This window comes from Chionomys nivalis, chromosome 3 (assembly GCF_950005125.1).
Source record: "Chionomys nivalis chromosome 3, mChiNiv1.1, whole genome shotgun sequence".
Taxonomy (NCBI): domain Eukaryota; kingdom Metazoa; phylum Chordata; class Mammalia; order Rodentia; family Cricetidae; genus Chionomys; species Chionomys nivalis.
Genome location: NC_080088.1, coordinates 48035854 through 48057880, shown reverse-complemented (window position 1 = coordinate 48057880; position 22027 = coordinate 48035854). Strand labels below are relative to the sequence as shown.

At 40.2% G+C, this 22027-nt stretch overlaps 2 protein-coding genes across 7 annotated transcripts in view; both read left to right on the top strand.

Moving 5' to 3' along the window:
* The window catches only part of Phldb2 (pleckstrin homology like domain family B member 2), a 97912-nt gene extending 91661 nt beyond the window's left edge, over window positions 1-6251 (top strand). For all 6 annotated transcript variants that reach the window (XM_057764108.1, XM_057764106.1, XM_057764109.1 and 3 more), the window contains 2 exons: window positions 3144-3229; window positions 4549-6251. In XM_057764108.1, coding sequence (XP_057620091.1) covers window positions 3144-3229; window positions 4549-4689 — 227 coding nt within the window. In that variant the 3' untranslated portion in view covers window positions 4690-6251. The remainder of the gene's footprint in view (window positions 1-3143; window positions 3230-4548) is intronic.
* A 2504-nt stretch (window positions 6252-8755) lies between these two features.
* Abhd10 (abhydrolase domain containing 10, depalmitoylase) lies at window positions 8756-19149 on the top strand. The gene is made up of 5 exons (XM_057765852.1): window positions 8756-8929; window positions 11494-11677; window positions 15432-15543; window positions 16031-16168; window positions 18475-19149. Exons 1-5 carry the CDS (start codon window positions 8815-8817, stop codon window positions 18817-18819), a joined length of 894 nt encoding a protein of 297 aa, XP_057621835.1. The 5' UTR covers window positions 8756-8814; the 3' UTR covers window positions 18820-19149.
* Window positions 19150-22027: the final 2878 nt, after the last annotated feature.

Below are 22027 nucleotides of genomic sequence, written 5' to 3'. Positions count from 1 at the left end.
CAGTTTGGGAGTCTTCCATGCTTAACCATGGGAAGCATACTCTACTGAATCTTATGAAAACATAACATAACTGGTTAGAAAGGGTCTGTGGTGAGGCACAGTCGTACATAATTGCAGTCTCATCACTCAACGGATAAAAACAGAACGATGAGTCTGAAGCCAGCCTGGGCTACATAGTGAGAAACCCTGTCTACAAGCAACAAAATAAATGAGTTAGTATCTTATTTACTTGTGCACTGAATGCGAAACATGCCCATTACAGGCATTAGCATAGTCTAAGTCTCTTCAGCTGTTAAGAAGGGGTGGTTTACCACCCCGGTTCCAATATTTCAGGGTCACTGTGGAAGCGCTTAGGAGAGCATAGTCAGAATCACAATTTGTACTGAGCATGGGATGAGAAGCCAGAACCAATAGATAAAAGGAAATATTGCCCAAGGAGTCCCAGACCTGCAGTGAAGAAGCAGCCCGAGACCCATACCTTTTAATGAGGGGCTCCAGTTAGCTCTGAAGTTGCTGGTTAGAGCTAATGGCCTGGCCCTCATAGTAGCCTGCTTTTTATCCAGAGTTTCATAAAGGTCGGCAGTAGCAACCTCAGTGCAATAGGAAAGACATCTGCTTCATAAGAAATCCAATCTAGCATCTATCAACACAGAGGCACGGTTGTGTGGTAAGCTAGTATTTATAGACAGCCTCACTCAGAATGTTCCAACAGAGAAGATTCAAAGGCCTTCGAAGAGAGAGCATCTTCATTACCCCATATTTTTCTGGTCTGTGAGCCTGTTTCCAGTTTTGTGTACATCAATCAGGTGTGGGGTTCAGGGACCCTACTAACCTCCCTCTCTCTAACCCATGCAAGACCTGCTTCTATTGAAACTCTGGGTAGTTGATTTTTCTGTTTTATTTTAAGTAGCAAGTTTCTGGCATATTCAAAGCCCTAGTACCCAAACTGAAAAGAAATAGATTCCTCCAGCTCTTTTGCATTCACATCGGAAGTGACTGAGCAGTGGCACGGCCTTGGGTAGATGCTGCCTTGGCCCTGTTCACTGCTGTCAATCATTAGCTGTGTGTGCTCTACATGGCCCTACCCCCATCCCTTTTCCAAACACCCTCAAGCATAGGCAACAATCCATCTCTAACCACTCACAAAGATGCAGCTCAGGCTAGCCTTGACCCTACAAAAGCCACACCCCCTCGGTAAACGGTCAAATTTGTGTGCTGAAAACCTTTAAAGAGCACAGGGCCTCTGCCATGTGTGACCTTGCCCTTTGTACTCAGCTCTTCAAGAGAGCCTCTAGAGGACACAGGCCTAGGAAGAGGTCTATAAGCTGCCAGCTAATGCTGCTGTGAGATAGTGAATTGAAGCATCTCACCCACATCCATGCTGATCCCTCAGTTCACAGTGTAGTGAACTGCTGAGAGAGAGAGTGAATTGAAGTGTCTCACCCACATCCATGCTGATCCCTCAGTTCACAGTGTAGTGAACTGCTGAGAGAGATAGTGAATTGAAGCGTCTCACCCACATCCATGCTGATCCCCCAGTTCACAGTGTAGTGAGAAGCTCATGTTTTTTCAGAGTGCGTTCTCCCTGACGAGATGACCTGAAAACGAAACGTCATTCTCCCCGCCCCAGCCTTCTGCCTACTGCAGGGGAACACTGCATTTTACCTTTGTCTCCAGATTGTAATCTTACATGTGTTGGGAGCAAACAAGGTGTTACTGTATTCCCTCGGATTAACTGCAGGATCTTTTCCAAGAAATGTTTGAAAGCTATGCTGACCTTCTCTCTCAACTGACTCTGGCTGGAATCCACCAAACATGGTATTAATTAAAACAAACAATATTTTCTAATGAAGAGCCAAAGCAAACATTCGCAACTATGGCCCCTGGTCAGTTATGTTAGGGAAGACTGGGTTAAATGTAACTTAGATATAGGTCTGTGTTCTGGGCCAGTGTTTATGAGCCACCTCTGTATTATTAGTGGAGAAAGGGAGGCATTTACTCAGTAAAAATACTAACATTCAATGAAGCCTGCATACAAAAAGTCTCTTTCCTGCCATGTGTTCTGGTCTCCCACTGGTAAACCTAAAATAGATTCTATACATTGTGTACACACCACACATATGCACACGTGCACACATGCAATTTGATTTTCTTACTATGCTAAAGCTAAAAACCTTATGGCCATTGACTGTTAGAGAAAGCTAAGTCTGAGTTACTTTCCTAACTGATTTTACACAGTTTGAGTCCAGAGTTACCCATTCTGCTCATGTCACAGCATGGAAGATATTTCCCCGTGAATGTGTGCAGGTACTGCCATTGTTTCAACAGCTAAGGTGATCCCACTGTGTGGCTAGCCAGTCATTCATCAGTTTCTTGTTCAGACTCAAACAGGCCTCCTGTGTCAGTCAACACAGGCCCAGAGCAACCGCTGCTTGTGACTACATTGTGTGCAATCAAGTTTTGAAGCATAAAACTCGAGTCTGTGCGTCTTTAGCTGGGTTTTTCTGGTTGCTCTCTAAAGGGAGTGGTCTCTCCCAACAACTGCGGGCAGCTGCTTCCCTTCTCCTCATACCTGCACCCTTAGAAGATGGTCATTTAATAGGGCACAGAGTGGCGGTGATTGACTGGTTGGTTGTTTCAGTGGTTATTTTGTTTTGTTCTTTAAACTCAGTGCTCAGCAGGGAGAGACAGGCAGGCCTGGAAGCTTGAGGCTAGCCTGGTCTACGTAGTAAGTTCTAGGGCAGTATTGGCTATGTAGAAAGACACTGCCTCAAAATAAATAAATGGCTAAATGCATTTAAAATAAAGAAAACATTAACCTTATTCCATGACAGTTTCACGCACGTGTGAGATGTATTGCTATCACTCGCTCCTGTATTCACCCTGTCTTGACCTCTACTGATCTCCTTCCCACATTCATGGCTTTTTATTTTGTGACCTACTGAGTTTAACCAGAGCCATCTGTGTGAGCAGGGGTTTGGAGCCGTCCACTGGAGCCACATGAGCTCACCTAGGTTATCTGAATTAATCTAAGATAATTTATTGTTAGATAAATATTTTAATGAGGATAATTAATCACAAACCTGAGGTTTTTCCCGTTCATTGGTGGCACTAAAGTACTTCACACTCATATATCTTTGCAGACAAGCATGAGGCTAAATTAAAGGGAGTGATATACTTTCAAGCCATCGAAGAAGTGTATTATGATCACCTCAAGAATGCTAATAAGGTACGTATCAATTTCCTCGGTTTCTGCAACTTTTTCCCCTGGGGCCCTTTGTACTCCAGGCCACTGCTTTATCCTCAGCCCCTTTTCATGTTCTGCTTTTGAGACAGGGTCTCACTGTCTTAAGCCACACATTGGGGTGACATCTGTTGGGGTTCGGCCTCGACAAAATTTCCATGTTCCAGGGTAGAGCAAAAGGATTAGAATTATTAAGCAAAAGGAACAGAGATATGAGAGAAATAAGAGACAGAAACACAGAACAGCACTGGGAGGGAAATTCAGTGAATACTGAACCTGCCCGCGTTTGTTTTCCACACGCTTGTAGACTTCACTCTGAAAGAGGAGTGGGGAGGCAACAGACTTCAATAACATGATATAAGGAATAGACCAAGTATCCTGCAGGCAGCCACTCCCTGGAACCTCCTGCAAATCTCCTTGAGGAGCAGTAATAGCAAGGTGGAGCAGATGCACCTCTATACTTAAAGTACTAGTTAACCACACACTGGGTCAGGATCTCTTGTTTGCAGCCACGCCTGTTGTCAACAACTTTGAGAGAGCAAGAATAAGCTCAAACTCTCTGACCTTTAGTCAAGGTGGAATAGACTCACATCTGTGGGCCCCTATAATCTCACTCTGTTGCCTGGACTTGCTTTGAACTTGCAATACCCTTACTTCTGCCAGCCTCCTGAGTAGGTGGTGTTATGAACATCTGCAACTAATACTTGATAACTTCTGTAATCTGAATATGTAATCGAGGTAGGTTATTTGGGGATTTTAAATGATTTAGAGGTTGTGGTCTCACATGATGGACAAAATGTTCAGAACACTGCTGCAAGTTAAAATTGAAAATACACTGGGTAAATGGTTGATGTTTAGGGATAAAGTCATGATGACATAAGGAAAGGTGCTGGATGTAACGGTCTGGGAAACACTCACAAGCTGCTATGCAAGCATATTTGGAGGGAACTATTTTATATATTATATATATACATATATATATATATGACAAATCATAACGTATCAGGACCTTTTAAAGGTCAGGAATAACCCTTATTATTCTCCCATCAGCTAGACACCATGCTTTACCAACTAGTTAGTGAATCTGCGAGCTCTGCATGAGACTTCTTACAGAAAAGCCAGACAAATGGCCCATCCTGAGGAAGGTGCAAGGGGCCTCCGGAGGGGAAGGTTGTAGTGTAGCATAAAATACCTTTATAAATTTCTGTCAAGGGCAGCTTTTAAAGCATAAGAACCTTCACATGCCATTGCTAATGTTCAACTTTCCAAGTGTCTCTGACATTCTGTTCTTGTTTTAATTGCAGAGTCCGAACCCATTACTCACCTTTAGCGTGAAGACGCACGACAGAATCTATTACATGGTGGCTCCCTCCCCGGAGGCCATGCGGATCTGGATGGATGTCATAGTGACTGGAGCAGAAGGATACACGCACTTCCTGTTGTAATGAACTCCGGCAATGGTCCACTTCAGGGCAGACCGCAGTAGTGCCTCGCAAGAATGAAGCCATATCCAGTCTCAGATGGCAAGGCCGGCCCAACAGACGTCCCTTTAGCTGCGTGCACTCAGAACTCTTCATACTGGGAAGCCTTTTGTACAAAAGAAACCAGGGCTCATAGTGACAGAAATGCAGCTCCCTTGATAAAACAAAACACTATTTTCATATGAGCATCATTTAGATGCGAATTTCTCATATACTCTTTTTATCAGTTGATGTTGGTTAAATACACTGAACGGTTTACACGATGTCTGTAAATATGTACTTAGAAATATACTATTTTAGCACCCAAATCATTATCATTGGTAATCAGCTGCCTTTTTTGTAGGAAGTAGCATTTTATAAAAATTAGCAAATAATAATTTAGAAGGCAACATATTTTAGATATTTTGCCTTAATTTTTAAATACTGCCCCCCAAACCAAAGACATGGCTTGCCTCCTGTTTAACATCAGTGTTACTCTCTCAATAGTCTTTAACATGGTATTGTGATGTCAATCTGTAGTGCCTCCCACCATAGAAGCTACTGTGCGCTTATAGTAAACCAGGTTCTTAAAAAAACTTTTTAAAAAGGAAAAAAAAAGCTCCTTGTTTTTAGAAAAGGCCGTCTCAGAAAACAGGAAGCAGCAATATCTGGCAGTTGTAATTAAGGAGAATGCTTAGTGGGGGAAGCCTGTTCTGTTGAAGATTTGTTCATTCCTGATGCTGAGAATAAAAGCAACCAGCAGCCAATTTCCTTTAGACTGCCCGTTTCCTCTTGCTCATGGGGCAGAGCTGTTAACTGCACCCTGACATGGCATAACTATGAAGCCATCTCTGGTTCGCTGAAAAACAGAACCATTCAAATATCTTTATTTTGAAGACAACCAAAATGCAAAGTAATGTTCTCTATGCTATATCTTTTTAGTTCTATCTCTACAGATAGCCTTGTTTCTAGAGCTATTTTTTTATTTTAATGAAGTGACTTCGGGCAAGTCTCTTTTATAATTGTTCTCCAAGTGCCATTTATTTTAGTTGTTGTGTTTTGTGTTTGTAAGTATGAATGAACTCTTTCCGAATACATACCAAATGGATAGAAGTAGAAAATAATGCCATTACTTACTTGTACATGTGAAATGATTAGAAATGTCCACAAAACTTTGTCATGCCTGACTGGGTACAATTCTTTTTTAAACTTACAGTGTACTTTTATACCTGTATACATGTTACCATTAATAAGATTTTGCAACTGGATGATGCCAGGTTTTACTTGAATAATGAGGAAGAGATATCATGACTGTAGGAGGTATTTTTTCAGCTGTGATTTCTGCAGCAGTCCCCTTCAACTCTTGTGATCTAAAACATTAAAATGCAATTGCTAAGATCTGGTTGGTTAATGTAAAGACACAGCTTTTCTGTACTGTACTTTCCCCATAGGATGGTAAGGGTATTCTAATCAGTTTGCATGTCTGAACCTTTTAGATATGTGTGCTAAATGTATTGAGTTTGGATTAAAGTGTTGACCTGATTTCACATTTGAAAGTAATCTCTCTCTCTCTCTCTCTCTCTCTCTCTCTCTCTCTCTCTCTCTCAACCTATTTGTAACATAACAGAGGATGAACTAATCAGCAAAACCTAGCAGTAGAATCTACATAACGGTAGATATGCACTGACTTTTGATTACATTCCTATCATTGACAAAATGAGGTAAACGCTGAACATCTTACATGTCACTCTCATCCGTTTGTATTGATTAGCTATTGCTTCCCTAAAAGGTGCAATGCAAACATGAAGGAAAGTTTGAGGCTTCACTTGATGGGGACCTCCTCTGGGTGTCAGACAGAGAAGCTGCCTTCAAAAAAAAATGTCCTTTTACTTTTGTATGCTGATGAAAGAAACAATGACCAAGAAAAACCTTTACAACTGTTTGGCTTCAAGCTCATTACTGTCAGGAAAACTATTTGGACAGTGCCACGAAACCACTTAGGTTTCTGATTTGTTTTGCTGGTAAGAGTGAATTGAGAAAGGAATCCATGGGTTCCCACCTTTTATGTATATATACAGTACTTCCTTCGTTAAGATAAATCACAAGATTTTTCAAATTCTGCTACATATAAAGTACAAGGAGACACTCAAAAATAGAGTGCAGAAAGGGATGGGCTAACAATATCAAGGATAAGTTTGTGCTGTTAAGATACAAGAGTGGGGTAGAATTCGTTGGATATCATTACTTTTCTGACTCAGTTCTTTGGCATCTCTATCTGTCCTGGTCCTATATCTGAACTGGCAAAATGGGTCTGTGAAAACTCCCATTTTGACTATGGCCATGGATCATACCAATGACTTGAGAGACAGTGACCGGCAAACAGTTTTGTTGACACCGAGCTGTCAGGTGGAAGCTGAAGAGCTTTCATTCAGATTCCATGGGATTTGTGGGAGTTTCATTTTAGCATATCCAGGTGGGTACCTGGCTACTTCATGCAATAATGAGCTCTCTTCATGTTTCGATGCTGTTCGCAGTCATGAGGAGTCTCTATAACCTCAAAAGGGAACATACAGCTATGATCTGTTCCTCAATGTCTTCTCATGTTTCCAGGCAAAGATGACTTTAATTAGATAATTTAGGAATGGGGCATAGATAAGTGAAGCAAAACAAATGATTTTTTTTTTTAAAAAAATCTACTTTGTCTTTATTAAGCTTCTCCAGTGTGTCCTAACAGATCATGTTCTCAAGACTCCAAAGACATGCCTGGCTTTAACTCTGGTACCAATAACTGCTCCCAAATCTCTAAAGGGATAGAGTCCAAGTTTGTTTCTGTCGTTGTGATAAATGGCATGACCAAAGCCAACCTAAGGGAGAAAAGAATTTATTTAGCTTACAGGGCACTGAGGAAAGCCAAGGCAGGGAATCATGGCACAGGCTTGAAGCAGCGACCAAGGAGGAATATTGCTTACCAGTTTGCTCCTAGGCTCACATTCAGCCGCCTTTCTTAAAACATCACAGACACACCACCAGGTGATGTACCGCCCACAGTGGGCTACGCCCTCTTACACCTCTTACATCAGTCAGCAATTAAGAACGTGCCGGACAGACTGACTACAGGCCAATCTGATGGACATGGGCATTTGTCAGTTAAGGTTCCTTCTTCCTAGATGCTCGAAGCTGACAGAACTAACCAAGACATGGTTTTACCTGAAGTATTGCACCAGGTACAATAGTTTCAACCAGAATACACAAGATAAGGCATATACAGTGATACTTGACCTCTCCCATATTATTTTGAAGGATGTCAGATTCCAGAGATCCTAGTATCAGTTTGTTCAATTACAGCCATTGATTGCTCCCTGCCTTGTTTTTCATCTTAAAAGTAAAATAAAATGGTGCTGTCTAAGGTAAACACGACCTTAGGAACCCGTGTTCTTTTTATTTAGGTCAGTCAGAAGCGCTGGGTGGTAGTTCAAAGAGTACGGGGAATTATGCGGGTTGTAACAAACATGACCGGATTGCCTGGCAAAAGGCTAGTAGCCACTCACCTAGCAGCCCTGTGTCTCCAGTATCTTTGCTTGTGGCTGCTCCTCATTTGAATTTTTGGCAATCTGCTGAGTAAATGTTTGTTTGGGAAGAGCAAAGAATGCCCGATGCTACTCCAGTGATGTGAATTTTAGATTAAGGTCGCCTCTTGGAAACCTTGCCCGCACAGGCTGAAATGCAGCCTTGGGGACTGGTAATGCAAGAAGCCTAGCAATTCTTGTCACGGGTCTTTGGGTCCTCGGGATGATAACATGGTTTCCCTTCTATGAACGTTCAATTCGGCCCTGGCTCCTCGCCGAGATTTCCGCAGCTCACTGTGAAGAAAGACGGCCAAGGCCGCCCCAATGTCACAAGCCAGACGCCCTTTGGGGACATAAACAGCCTAACAGAAGGTGGCCCGGCAGACACCCCCGTGCGCCTGCGGCTCCGCTCCAGACGCAAATCCCGCGCGACGCAGCGTAACCCTCCCCCCCCCCCCCCCCCGCCTTCCTGCGGACTGCGCGTGTGTGACCTCGGGTCCCCGCGATCCGCGAGCCTGTGGCGGGCGCAGGGGCGGCTGGGAAGATGGCGACCTGGGTACCCTGTCGGAGGTGGGGGTGGGCGGCTGTGTCCTTCGGCCGGCACCGAGGCCCGATCGCTTCGCTAGCTCGAAAGCCCCCACGGGCTTGGTGGCTGCCAGGTTAGTGTCCGGGAGGAAGGCGGGGCTCGGGCTCGCTCGGCATTGGTCCGGTGCCCGCCCGCCGAGAGGGGCTTGGCGCTGCATTCAAAACTGTGTGGTTCTCTGGGCACCCTGAGCACTTCTGGGGAGGGCTGGCCGAGGCGGCTTTCTGCTGGGGCCCTGGGCCGTTCTTAGAGGTCCTTGAGTGCGATTTACACATCGATTTAAGGAGCGTTTGCGTTCTCTGAATCAAACGCCAAGACCAAAAAAATAAATAAATAAATTCAGATATGCATGTGATGTCTTTGGTTATTACCTGCCTCTAGAGCTTTCCATACCGTTGTTTTGATAAATGCTTAGCCCTGCCCATGGTTGACTCGAGGAAACATACAGAATGAGGCATCTTCTTGGACCTAATATCTGATTTTTCTTCTCAAAAGAACTGTAATTGCTTTACATTGGAAACCAAAATTTGGATTAATATTACATACACACAATATATGATTTATATATTATATTTAATATGTGTGTTATATATGAGCAATATATAATATAAACATATTGTTATCCTTGAATGATATCATGGTGTGCTTTTCGCTCCTTGCCACACAGCTGTCAACAGATGCATAGTATTTGGAATAGTAATGTCATTATATAAAGTAACATAATTTTAACGTATATAACCAGTTTAACTTTCACCGCACACCAAAAACAAAGTGAGTATTATGTAATCTCAGCAAACTATGGTATGCCAATTCGTTAACAAGAGTAAACTTCTGTTATCTCTTCAGCAGTGTTTGTTGACCATATGTACACAGCAGGCTTTCAGCTGATCCATATTTTATAAAGATGGTTTATAGATTGAATGTTGCGTTAGTAGCTCACAAACATAAATTCAGTGGTCACTGCCTAAGATGCAGTTCATGTGTTCGGAAGTAATGTGTGGAAGGAGATAAAAGGATTATTTGAGTGTTTAGTTAAGAAAATGGGAAGTGAACATTGCTGCTGTTATAGACTATTGACCAACACATACCGATCCCCAGTAGCTCTGTTTTTCACCAGGTTTTAACTCAGCATATTTTCCCATGCTCTGAACCTTTGAACCTGGCTGATAGGTAAAGGCGATAGCTTAAAGCTTTTGATTGGTTCATGTGTGCTTGGGAAGTGTGTGTGGTTTGCTGGTGTTTGTGACACAAGGTTTCACTATAGAATCTCTGTGTGCAGTGTAATAATAATCTCACTGTGCAGAAAAGGGTGACCTGGAACTCTTAGCCAACACATCTTGTCTGTGACTCGTGAGTGCGCACTGTCACTCTCTAGTAACTGACAAAATATAAACTGGACAAATTGAAAATGGAAAAAATTTTAGCAGTACACATTAGAGAGATCAACCACAAGTCATTTAATGTTTTTTTTGTTGTTGTTGTTTTTTGTTGTTGTTTTGTTTTTAAAACGAGGGCTAACAAGGATAGCTCTGCAAGTAAAGGCACTTGCCACCAAGACTGGCACCCTGGACCTACAAGGTGGAGGGAGAGCCCATGTCCTGAGTTCCTTATATATGCATAGTATGTGTATATGACGCTAAATAAGTATTTTTTAAAAAAAAAAACTTTTAAAAATAAAATAAAAGATTTATTGGTTGGGAAAATGACTATTCAGAAATATTCAAGCCTGTCTTTGGAAGGAAGAAAGTGTGATATTTTTTTAAGTGTTTATATGGCTTTGATTTTTTTAATGTTGATTTTATATTGGGGAAATTAAAACAATGAACTAGAGTAGCCCTGTAAGATTCACAATTTTTCCTGTTATATTTAAATAACCCTTTGTGTATCACCTACAGAAAAAACAGCCAACAAAAGTAAACACAGCGATTACAGAGCTGTCTGAGAAGAATTTTTCCCAGAGTGCTGCTTGTCCAATGTTATCTTTAAAGGAACAACCTTTTGAAACTCCATGTGGTAGGAAGTTGCGGTGGCTTCTTCCCTGTTTCCTGGCATGCCTGGGGAGAATTGCTCAGGGCTTCCGCCATCATTACTTCCTTGCTAAGTGCTTTCCCAACTCAGGAGTATTTTACATCTGCTTCCCAAATCGTGGCATTGTGGGTGCCTGGAGCTTTGCCAGTTCATCTTTGAAATAATTCTGTAAAGGCAAAGGAAAGGGAAAGAACATGCATGCACTTCTTTTCCCCCACTTATATGACCAAAAGTAGAAAATGTAAAATTGCTGAAACGTTGTTAAAACAAAACAGAAAGAACCCTTCAGGGAGAGGCTAAGTGGTATATTTAAATCTAAATGTTAAATGCTAATATCCAGGATAATCACGTGGTGCCAACATGAAGATTTTTTTTGTTGAGCCTGTCTTTTGTTTCACTGAACTTTCTGCCTCATTGTGTACTTTGGAAAAGTATGATTGGTCCTTGCTCTAAAAAAGTAAATTTTGATGAAACTTTAAAACTAAATATCTCATGCTTGAAGCCTATTTTGATTTTTCTATCAAATGCAATGAGTTAAAGTTAAGATTTGAAAATGTGATTTTCCAAAATTAATTTTCAAACTATAATTCATGCTTTGTGTACTTTGTTTAGCTTGCAGACAAAAGGTATCACTCTGTTTCCTTAACCGACCAGACCTTCCAAGCCTGGCTTATAAGAAGCTAAAAGGCAAAACCCCAGGAATTATCTTCATCCCGGGCTATCTTTCTGATATGAATGGTAAAAAGGCACTGGCAATTGAGGAGTTTTGCAAATCTCTAGGTCACGCCTGTATAAGGTAGGAACAATACATATCAGAGAATATATTACCATTTAGCATTATAATAGAGCCAACTCAAGTAAATGCCAGCATTTTAGTAGATGAATTTATTTCAGTAGTGTACAGACTTTCATCTTGTAGTTTAGGGTCTTTAAGGTCTTTGTGGCATGCTGGCTAGATTGGCAGAAAAGCATACCATAAGGGAACTACCAACTAAGTTCTAAACATACAGTAATCTGTGTGGCAAAAACATATATGCTCATTGGGTTTCTTGTAATTGCTTGTGTTGATGGATTTTCTACTAAAAACATAGAATTTATTTGATCACTGTTTTATTACTTTCTAAAATAGATATTTAGGACTGAGAGTATATAGCTCAGGGTTAGAGCTTGTGTTTAGCACAAAATCCTTAATCCAATCCTTAGCACAACTCACACACAAAAAAGTATTTTTAAAAGTAATATAACATTGTAAGATTGCTATTGTGTAATTTACATTTCTGTTTTCTTTTACTTACATTATCTAAATGTATGTGAGCATAAACAAGGTTTATGTTTAGTTAAAACTTAATTTCATATTTATTTCTTCCTTTTCACTCAGATATCTTAATAAAATGTATTCATATAACAAAATTTCTTAGGGTTATCAAATTTTTTGATATTTTAATTTTAAGAAGGGAATATAGTTTAATGGGGAAAACATTGACATAGAATTGAAGAAATAAGGATTGAGGGCAGAATTCTTTCAGTAACTGATGAAACAAATCAGTAACACACAGTAGACACATGTTTGTTATCCAATAAGAGAAAGCTGGACCAAAGATAATTTCTGAGTTTTTTTCCTAGTGCTCACATCCTAAAAATCTATTCATTTAAATGTTTAAAAATGTCTCATTAATATTCGTTCAGTAATTCTAGAAAATACAGCTCCATATAAAACTTTTTTTAAACAAAAGGTTTATTTATTTATTTATTATTTATACAATATTCTGTCTGTGTGTATGCCCTCAGACCAGAAGAGGGCACCGGACCTCATTACAGATGGTTGTGAGCCACCATGTGGTTTCTGGGAATTTTAGAAGAGCAGGCAGTGCCCTTAACCTCTGAGCCATCTCTCCAGCCCCTCCATATAAAACTTTTAGGCAAGCCCGGTGGCGCACGCCTTTAATCCCAACACTCGGGAGGCAGAGGCAGGCGGATCTCTGTGAGATCGAGACCAGCCTGGTCTACAAGAGCTAGTTCCGGGACAGGCTCCAAAACTACACAGAGAAACCCTGTCTCGAAAAACCAAAATAAATAAATAAGTAAATAAATAAATAAATAAAATAAAATCTTTTAGGCATTATCTGTTCAGTATAGTTGCAGAAATTATTTCAGAGGAATTTGGTCTAATTCCTTTGGTCAGACTAGCAAATTTATTTATCTCCATTCTCAAATATATTTTAAAATCTCTTGATTTAACTTACTTTGAAGACTAGAGCTTAATAATATATTACTATTATTCATAATATTATTAAAACATAAATATTAAAATATAAATAATATTAAAATATTAATTTAATATTAATAAATTATTATTAAAACATTGTACTTGCCCTTAAGCAAGGAATGAAAATACTTGGAGGTTATTAGGCAGAAGTACTCATCAGAATGTGATTCAAAAAAGAAGAAATTACCTAAGGTGAGAGACACTGCGGAGGGAAATGGATGGACAAGACAAGGAACTCTGAAAGAAAATAAAGATGTGGGTAGAAGGGCAGTTCTGTCTGTGGAGAGAGACCGCTGAGGAGAATACACAAACAATAGAAATATTGCTGTCATTGCTTTTTTTTTTTGTCTGAAAAATAATTTAATAAAGAAATGAGCTGGGCGGTGGTGGCGCATGCCTTTAATCCCAGCACTCGGGAGGCAGAGGCAGGCGGATCTCTGGGAGTTCGAGGCCAGCCTGGTCTACAAGAGCTAGTTCCGGGACGGGCACCAAAGCTACAGAGAAACCCTGTCTCGAAAAACCAAAAAAAAAAAGAAATGAGCATTTTAGGACTGGGCAGATGGCTCAGTGAATAAAGCACATTCTGCGCAAGTGTGGGCTCTCTGAATCCAGCCCACGGAAGAGCAGGGTGGGTGTGGCCGCCCACCAGGAATCCCTGGTACATTTATAAGCAAGCTGGTTAGCCAAACTAGCTGCAAAGTGAGCCTCTGATTCAGTGTATGAGGTGGAGAGTGATCAAGGAAGAGATTGGATGTCAGCCTCTGGCCCCTGCAAATGTGTGCATGTGCTGTGTACACCCCCACACATGGGAACACATACAGCAAAACATACATAAAAATAGAAATCACTGTCTTACTAGTTCTTGAATTCCATTTCAGATTGAGCTATAGCCAGTTCCAGGCATAATGTAGTTTTCTGCATATTGGATGCTATATAAATATGCATTTATGAACTTTAGCCCTTTCACCACAGATTTTTTTAATAAGTTCTTTTTGTGTAGCATTATAATAGTGGTGAGTGTAAAGCAGCCTTCCAAATGTGTGAGCATGACCATGCTTGCCTGTGTGCATGCATGTGAAAGCCAGGAGACAACCTTGGTTGTTATTTTTCAGGAGTCATTCACCCTATTGAGAGACAAGGTTTCTCACTGGTTTGAAGCTTGTCAAGTAGGCTAGACTGAATGGCCAGGGAGCTCCTGGGATCCACCTGTCTGTCTCTCCAGCACAGGAACTGAATGAGGAAGGTTCTCCAAATGAAGGGGTGTGACTTAAAGAGTGGGGAGAAGTTTGGTGGGGAGTTTTCTAGGCAATGGAATAGCATGCAAAAGCTCACAGTTATAAAGGGGTTCAGCCAGGAATTGGGAGTAGTTCCAAATGACTCGAGATTTTGATAACTTGGGGACATGATACGGCACTTCATAATTTATTGAAGAAAAGGTAAAATTCAGAGATTAGACAGCCTTTGAACTTGGACCCTTAGGAAAATTTAGAAGGAAGAGTTCATGATGAAGTTGATTCTAGTCCTACGTAGCAGTAATTGCTAGGAAGACAGGAAGACAGTAGTAGAGCATAGAGCTGTGAAAGAAGCAGTTTTAGCGTGGGAATGATGAGAGCAGCTTCTCATGAGCTCCAGTGTTTGAGCTGAAGGAGTGAGTGATTCGAGGATTATCTAATGGACAATTGGAGGTAGAGGTATGCCAAGCAGAGGTGAAAGTCCATGATGCAGGAATGTGAATGGCTCACCCCTCTAACTTCAGGAGTGACAGAGAGAATTCAATGGGAAGGGAAAGAGAGCTCTAGAAACTGAGGTCAGAGTGGTAGTCAGGAAAGTATGGTAAGGGCTTTGAGTTTTATTAAATATACAAAACATTTTTGCTGATATTTCATTTAAAAAGATCATTCTGACTGTGGGAATAGGCTATGAGGATGAAATACAGCAATGACAGTTGAGATAATAATGTACTAGGGGTAGCAGAAAGTGATTGACGTGAGAGGTACTTGGAAGTTACCAGCAGGATTTGCTAGAATGCATGTTGAGTGATGTTCTACTGTGCTTTTGTCACTGTAGTAATAAAGAATGTCCTACTTTGCTTTAAAAATCGATGAAGTATTCGAGACCAGCCTGGTCTACAAGAGCTAGTTCCAGGACAGGCTCCAAAACCACAGAGAAACCCTGTCACAAAAAACAAAAACAAAAACAAACAAAAAAAAATCGAAGAAGTAGGCATGGACAAATGTCCACATACAGACATTTAGGTATAAATATATATTTTTCCTTCTTCCAGGTTTGACTACTCAGGAATTGGAAATTCAGATGGTAACTTAGCAGAATGCACAGTGGGGAAGTGGAGAAAGGATGTCCTCTCTATACTTGATGATGTAGCTGAAGGGCCACAGGTAACTGTTTTTGTTGAGTAGAATGATTTTTGACTCAAGTAATGTTTGATTTATTTCTTTAAGTATATCAACTGATAATATTTTGTCAGTTACGATTTTGATAAGCAAGTTTGATTTAAAATTGTTCTATTTTACTTTCTAGTAAGCAATAAGCACTTCTCATTGAACAAAGTTTGTTTTCATACATATAGACATAATGGCTTCGCAAAAGTTATATTGGGAGGCAGAGGTAGGCAGATTTATAATTTTCAGGCCAGACTGGTCTGCAAAGCAAGTTCCAGCACAGCAAGAACTACACAGGAGAAACAAAAAAGAAAAACAAAGAACTGTTTCAGTAGTTATAATTGAATTTTACTTCATGTTCCATATTAAAAGTCTAGGATCCACATGGATATGTAAAATACAAAGTCCATACATTTCTGTTAAGCCATTCTCTTTATAGATTAGTATGAGAATCTTGTTGAAAGCCGTCCATATTTGTTTTTAGATACTGGTCGGATCTAGCCTTGGTGGATGGCTCATGCTGCACGCTGCAATTGCACGGCCTGAAAAGGTCGTAGCTCTTATTGGTATAGCTACTGCTGCAGATGGCCTGGTGACACAGTTCCGTGCACTGTCTGTTGAGGTAAGTCATGAGCCGTTTGGCAACCCCAGTGAATGTTAGAAGGCTAACAGATCTGTCTATCCCCTGAGTCCTGGGATTAAAGGTGTGTGCCACCACTAACTTGCCTCTAGTGGCTTAGCTCTGCTCTCTGATCTTCAGGCAAGCTTTATTTGTTAAAAATAAACAAAATATCACTATATTCTCTGGGTAATGCTATCTTACTTATTGCCAAACCTTTTTAAAGTTTAATTGGAAAAAACTTTGTTCTTCAAATGAACTTCGGTTTGAGGCCAGATAACAAGTGGGGATCAGGAATGCTTAAAATGAAACTTAACTAATTGAGTATGTTCATAATTAGCATAGGTGGAACAAAGTTTTCATTATTGGAGTGCAGTACAGTGTTGTTTGAGAATAACTGGTGTGGGAAGTTGTTCTGTGCTTTCATTGGTTAATGAATAAAGCTGTTTTGGCCCGTGACTTAGCAGAATAGAGCTAGGTGGGAAAACTAAACTGAATGCTGGGAGAAAGAAGGTGGAGTCAGTGGACACCACCTTGTAGCCACTGCCACAGAAGACAGACATGCCAGAACCTTGCTGGTAAGCCACAGCAACATGGCGATACACAGATTAATAGAATGGGCTAATTTAAGATATTAGTTAGCCAGAAATACACTTAAGCTATTAGCCAAACTATGCAAATAATATAGTTTCTGAGTGATTGTTTCGTGGACTGGCAGCTGAGAATGAACAAGCAGCCTCCGTCAAAAGATACCTATCATTTTTGCTTTAAAAGCTTGTTTTGCATTGGTGATACTAACAAGATTTACAAAAATTTATTGATTTTTTTCAATACTGTGGAAATAGGAATTTATAAGCATTTAGAATCTTTTTTGGAAGTTTAAAAAACATACATGTACTAAATAAGTAAAAAGCATAGAAAACTATGTAAATATATAATTGATAATATGTTTTACATGTTATAAACTTTAAAAAACATTTGGAAAACTATTGGAAGAAAATAAATCAGAATAATAATGAAATAGCCATAAGGTGGGATTATAGTGATTTTTAATGTACTTTTATGTGTTTTCTATTTTGCATAGAAAATTCCAATTTTTGAAAAATTTTATTTTTAATTGTGTGTGTGCCAGTGCATATGTGTGCAGGTATGTGCAGTTAGTGTGGTGCCCATGACGGCCTAAAGAGGATGTCAGATCCCTTGGAGCTGGAGTTACAGACCATGAGGTGCCCATTGTGGGTTCTGAGAACCCAGCTGGGTCTTATGCAAGATCTGGAAGCATTTTTAACTGCTGAGCCATCCCTCCAGTCCCCAAATTCCAATTTTTAATTAGAAAAATTATTGAACACAAATAATATAAAAATGTTCAAATAATATGTTAATGTTTTATTTTATCAGACTCTATAGAAGTATTATTGTTTAGCTTTCATGAGCATTTCTAAGGCTTCTTAATGTGTTATCCAAAAACCAGTAAATTCTCATCCCTAGAATGTTGACAGATAGAAGCTATGTAGTTTAAAAACTTTATTTCAACCTAAATTACGTGAGTAATCTTTTTGAACTTTCAAAAACAATTACTCTAAGATTTGCTTTGTATAAACATCACTGTCTTGGGACCAATATCCAGAAACTGCTGTACTTTTCTCCCCTTCCAGCTTCCCTTTCAAGTTGGGGTAAAGTAGACCTTGATATAAGAACTTGTGTGGGGGGCTGAAGAGATGGCACAATGGTTAAGAGCGCTGGCTGCTCTTCCAGAGGTCCTGAGTTCAATTCCCAGCAACCACATGGTGGCTCACAACCATCTGTAATGAGATCTGTCACCTTCTTCTGGTGTGCAGGCATACATGGAGGCAGAATGTTGTATACATAATAAATAAATAAATCTTTAAAAAAAACTTGTATGGTAGGGAAATCTGAGTTTGAGTTTGCTAGCTCAAACAGTTCTTTCTGTCTTTGGACATTGAATATGACATTTAACTGTAAGCCTTATTCCTTTTATAAAAGTAGAGTAATTATGTGCCTTGCATGCAGTAATTAATTGTTGTTTTCTTTTGATGGGGTCTCTCTATGTTACTCTGGTTGGCCTAGAACTTGAACTTTGTAGAACAGACTGGCCTCAAACTGACAGATACACCTGCTTCTGCCTGGTGCTGAGATTAAAAGTGTGTGCCCCACCTGGCCTAATGTTTGATGATCACTCTTGTTGCTCTTGTGTTGCCTCTGCTCTTTCGCTTAAGGACTGCCTTTCTCAGACTCTTCAAGTCTGCTACTGGGGTTATTTATATTCATGTTTCTATTTTTCCCCCTAGGCGCAAAAGGAAATAGAAATGAAAGGGGAGTGGACCTTACCATCTAAATACAATGAAGAAGGATTTTACCACGTTCCATACAGTTTCATTAAAGAAGCGGAACACCACTGCTTGTTACATAGCCCCATTCCTGTGACCTGCCCTGTGCGCTTGCTCCATGGCATGAAGGACAACATAATGCCTTGGCACACGTCTTTGCAGGTCGCTGACCGAATTGTCGGCCCGGATGTAGATGTCATCCTTCGGAAACACAGTGACCACAGGATGAAGGAAAAAGCAGATATTCATCTGCTTGTTTGCACTATTGATGACTTGATTGACAAGCTGTCAACTGTAGTTCACTAGAATCACACTTGTGATTGCTATGCACTCTAATGCACCCAGAAGATTGAAAGAATGGTAGTAAATCAAAGACCCAGGTACATTAGGGTTTATCTCTTTTATTTTGTAAATATCCAATAAGTATTTATTTAATGATGTCTTTGCACAGCTACACAAATTGTGACAAAAGTATTAGCTGCTGTTTGGAAAATTTCTTCCTTCCTTTTATCGTTGATATTTTTCCCATTAAAGTAGTACCTATTTTTTTATTCAAGAGATATTTACCGTTCTTATGCATACTTTAGCGGTGCCAGCACTTGTGTTCCCTTCTACTACAATAAAGCTTGAATATTTTGGTTTTTGTTTGGTACCATTATATATGGAAGTTTGTAAAATTCTGATTTTAAAATGCAACTCACAAAATAGAGGAAGATGTGGTGTAGGAGATTCTTCTGTCTATATGTTGCTTTCATTGGTTGAATAAAGAAACTGCCTTGGCCCTTTGATGGGGTAGCCCTTAGGTAGGCAGAGTAGACAGAACTGAATGCTGGGAAGAAGAGATGAGAGAGAGCCGCCATGGAGATGCCAGGTCAGACATTCTGAATCTTTCCCAATAAGCCACAACCTTGTGGTGACATACAGATTATTAGAAATGGGTTGAATCAAGATGTGAGAGTTAGCCAATAAGAGGTTTGAGCTAATGGACCAGGCAGTGATTTAATTAGTACAATTTTTGTGTGATTATTTTGGGTGTAAGGTAGCTGGGTGGCTGGGACGAAAAGCAGGCCCTCTCTCCCACAACAAAGATGTTTATTGCAATAAATTTTAAATGATTCTAAAATGTCTGAAACAATATAGTTGGAAAAATGAGGATACCATGCTATATTTGAAACTAAAATTACTATTTAATTTTTTAAGGTTAACTTATATAATGATGTTAAAGGTATTCTTGAATTTTGAATTCTCATTTTTATGGAAGTCGTCCAGTTTTTAACATTTTTCTAGTTTACATGTAAAATAATGGGCATTATAATTTCTGACACAACTGTCATGTCATTGTACCTCACTCATATACATCCCACTGCTCTGCCTTGTCTGACTCACTCTGCTTTTCTCCATGCCTTTCCTCAGGCTCCTGCCCTGAAGTCATGTCTCTGTGTGAGAGACAACATAAGAGAGTTCTCTTTCCCTCTCCCACCTACCCTTCCGTGCTCCCCTTCCCCCTTTAGACTCTTCTCTGTACATAGTCTGCTTTCTCCAGCCATCTCATATGTGTATTTAAATCTACATTCTACGTATGAGAAAAAACACTTCACTTTACAGAACCTCATTTCTACCCATTTTCCTGCAAACATGCCTTCTATTTAAATTCATCTAGGTATTCATCTAGTGATGCATTTACTTTTATAGAGTGGTTGGTAAGACTGAAAAGAAAAAAATGATCTTTTTGTATTAGTCCTGTTTTCGAGAATACTTTCTAGCAGTCTGCCTTAAGTGTAAAGCCGTGTGATTACCTGAGTTAGAAGTGGCAGAAGTGTGGTCAGTAAAGCAACAGAAAATGCTAGTATAAAGCATGCTTCTTTTTTTTTTTTTTTTTTTTAAAGATTTATTTATTATGTGTACAACATTCCTTCCATGTGTGCCTGAATGCCAGAAGGGGGCGCTGGGTCTCATTATAGATGGCTGTGAGCCACCATGTGGTTGCTGGAAATTGAACTCAGGACCTCTGGAAGAGCAGTCAGTGCTCTTAACCACTGAGCCATTTCTCCAGCCCTAAAGCATGCTTCTTAATAGCCACTGGGATACTGATATTGATATATATTAGCCTTTATATTAAGTTGTAGTTTTTTTAGTTACTAATTTTGGCTAGACTTTAGTCTTCATGAGTTATGTCTAAGTTATTAAGTTGAACACATGACTCATAAAGTGAGTATATAAAGACTTATAAACTAGTGAGAATCAGCAGATGGTAAACCTGGTTCAAAGGACAGTTTAAGAAATGGGTATTTATAGCTATTGGAAAAGGTTGCTAAAATTCCTGTGCAGGAAAGTGGTAGAGCTGGTGAGTAGATCCTCCTGAGAAACATACTTTATGAATTGGCTGTTGGCTGTCTGGGAACTTGGGTTTCAGGGACTCCCACTATGGCCAGCACTGATCACAGTAGCTCTCTGTGCTTGCATTAACTCTGTAAACACTGGTTTGTGCTGAACCCTGCTTTCTTCCCAGGTGCCCAGAATATTGGTGTATGTGAGGGAGGGACTACCTCTGAGTCGTTTGATAAAAGCCATTGACACTATTAACAAGCTTCCTTGTGGACAACATCACATGAGCTGTCACAGCTCTTTGCTGGAGACCCAGTTTCAGCCTGAGTGACTCCAGTATGGATTCTTGGAAGCTCTCCCCCCGTTTCCCTGGACTTCACCCCATGCGCCTTTTTCCTTTGCTCACCCTGCTTTGGATCCTTTCATTCAAATCAGTAGCGAAAGGAACTGTATGGTGAGTTCTGTGCATTCTAGCACGTCTGCACACCTGGGGTGGTCTCAGGACCCTCTGATACCCATGCAATTGAACTCATCCACGATTATCTCTTCTCTCAGAGAAAAATCATAAAACAACAAAACATGAATCCTGTGAGCCTTGTTTCCTTGAGCTAGGAGTGGGGCCATTTGGGGGCACCTTTGGCTAGACATTGCTAGGCATGAAGAGTATTGGAAAACGGAAAGGACATGGTCCCTGCCCATTGGAGTTCTCTAGGGTTAAGCAAAATGTAATAAAGTGGCAGAGTCAGCATGTGTCAATGCAGCAATAAAATCCAAACTAAGACCGGCTGCATCCCAGCACATGGACTAAATCTGTAATAGCAGATTTCCCTTGAGCTTCAGTTGTCTCATCTGCAAAATGGTATAAACCTAGATAGTAGATGGAACTAGTAAAGATGCATGGCGTGTTTAGAACAGTGATGTCCAGGAGGTACTATATTCCTGATGTTGTCTTCTGCACGGAACATGGTCCAGCAAGGAGCTGATGGACATCAACCCGTAATACTATGAGAAGAAAAGAGCTAAGCAAGGAAACCAAAGGATATTTCCTAACAGAAAGATCCTAAATTGATGTATTTTTGTCATGTGTGTTCAAATAATCAATGACTTACCTCCCCAAATTTGTTTTTACAGAAGGAAAACCTCTTAGAATTTAGTTTGGCAGGAGTTGACATAACAGAATTCAAATGAG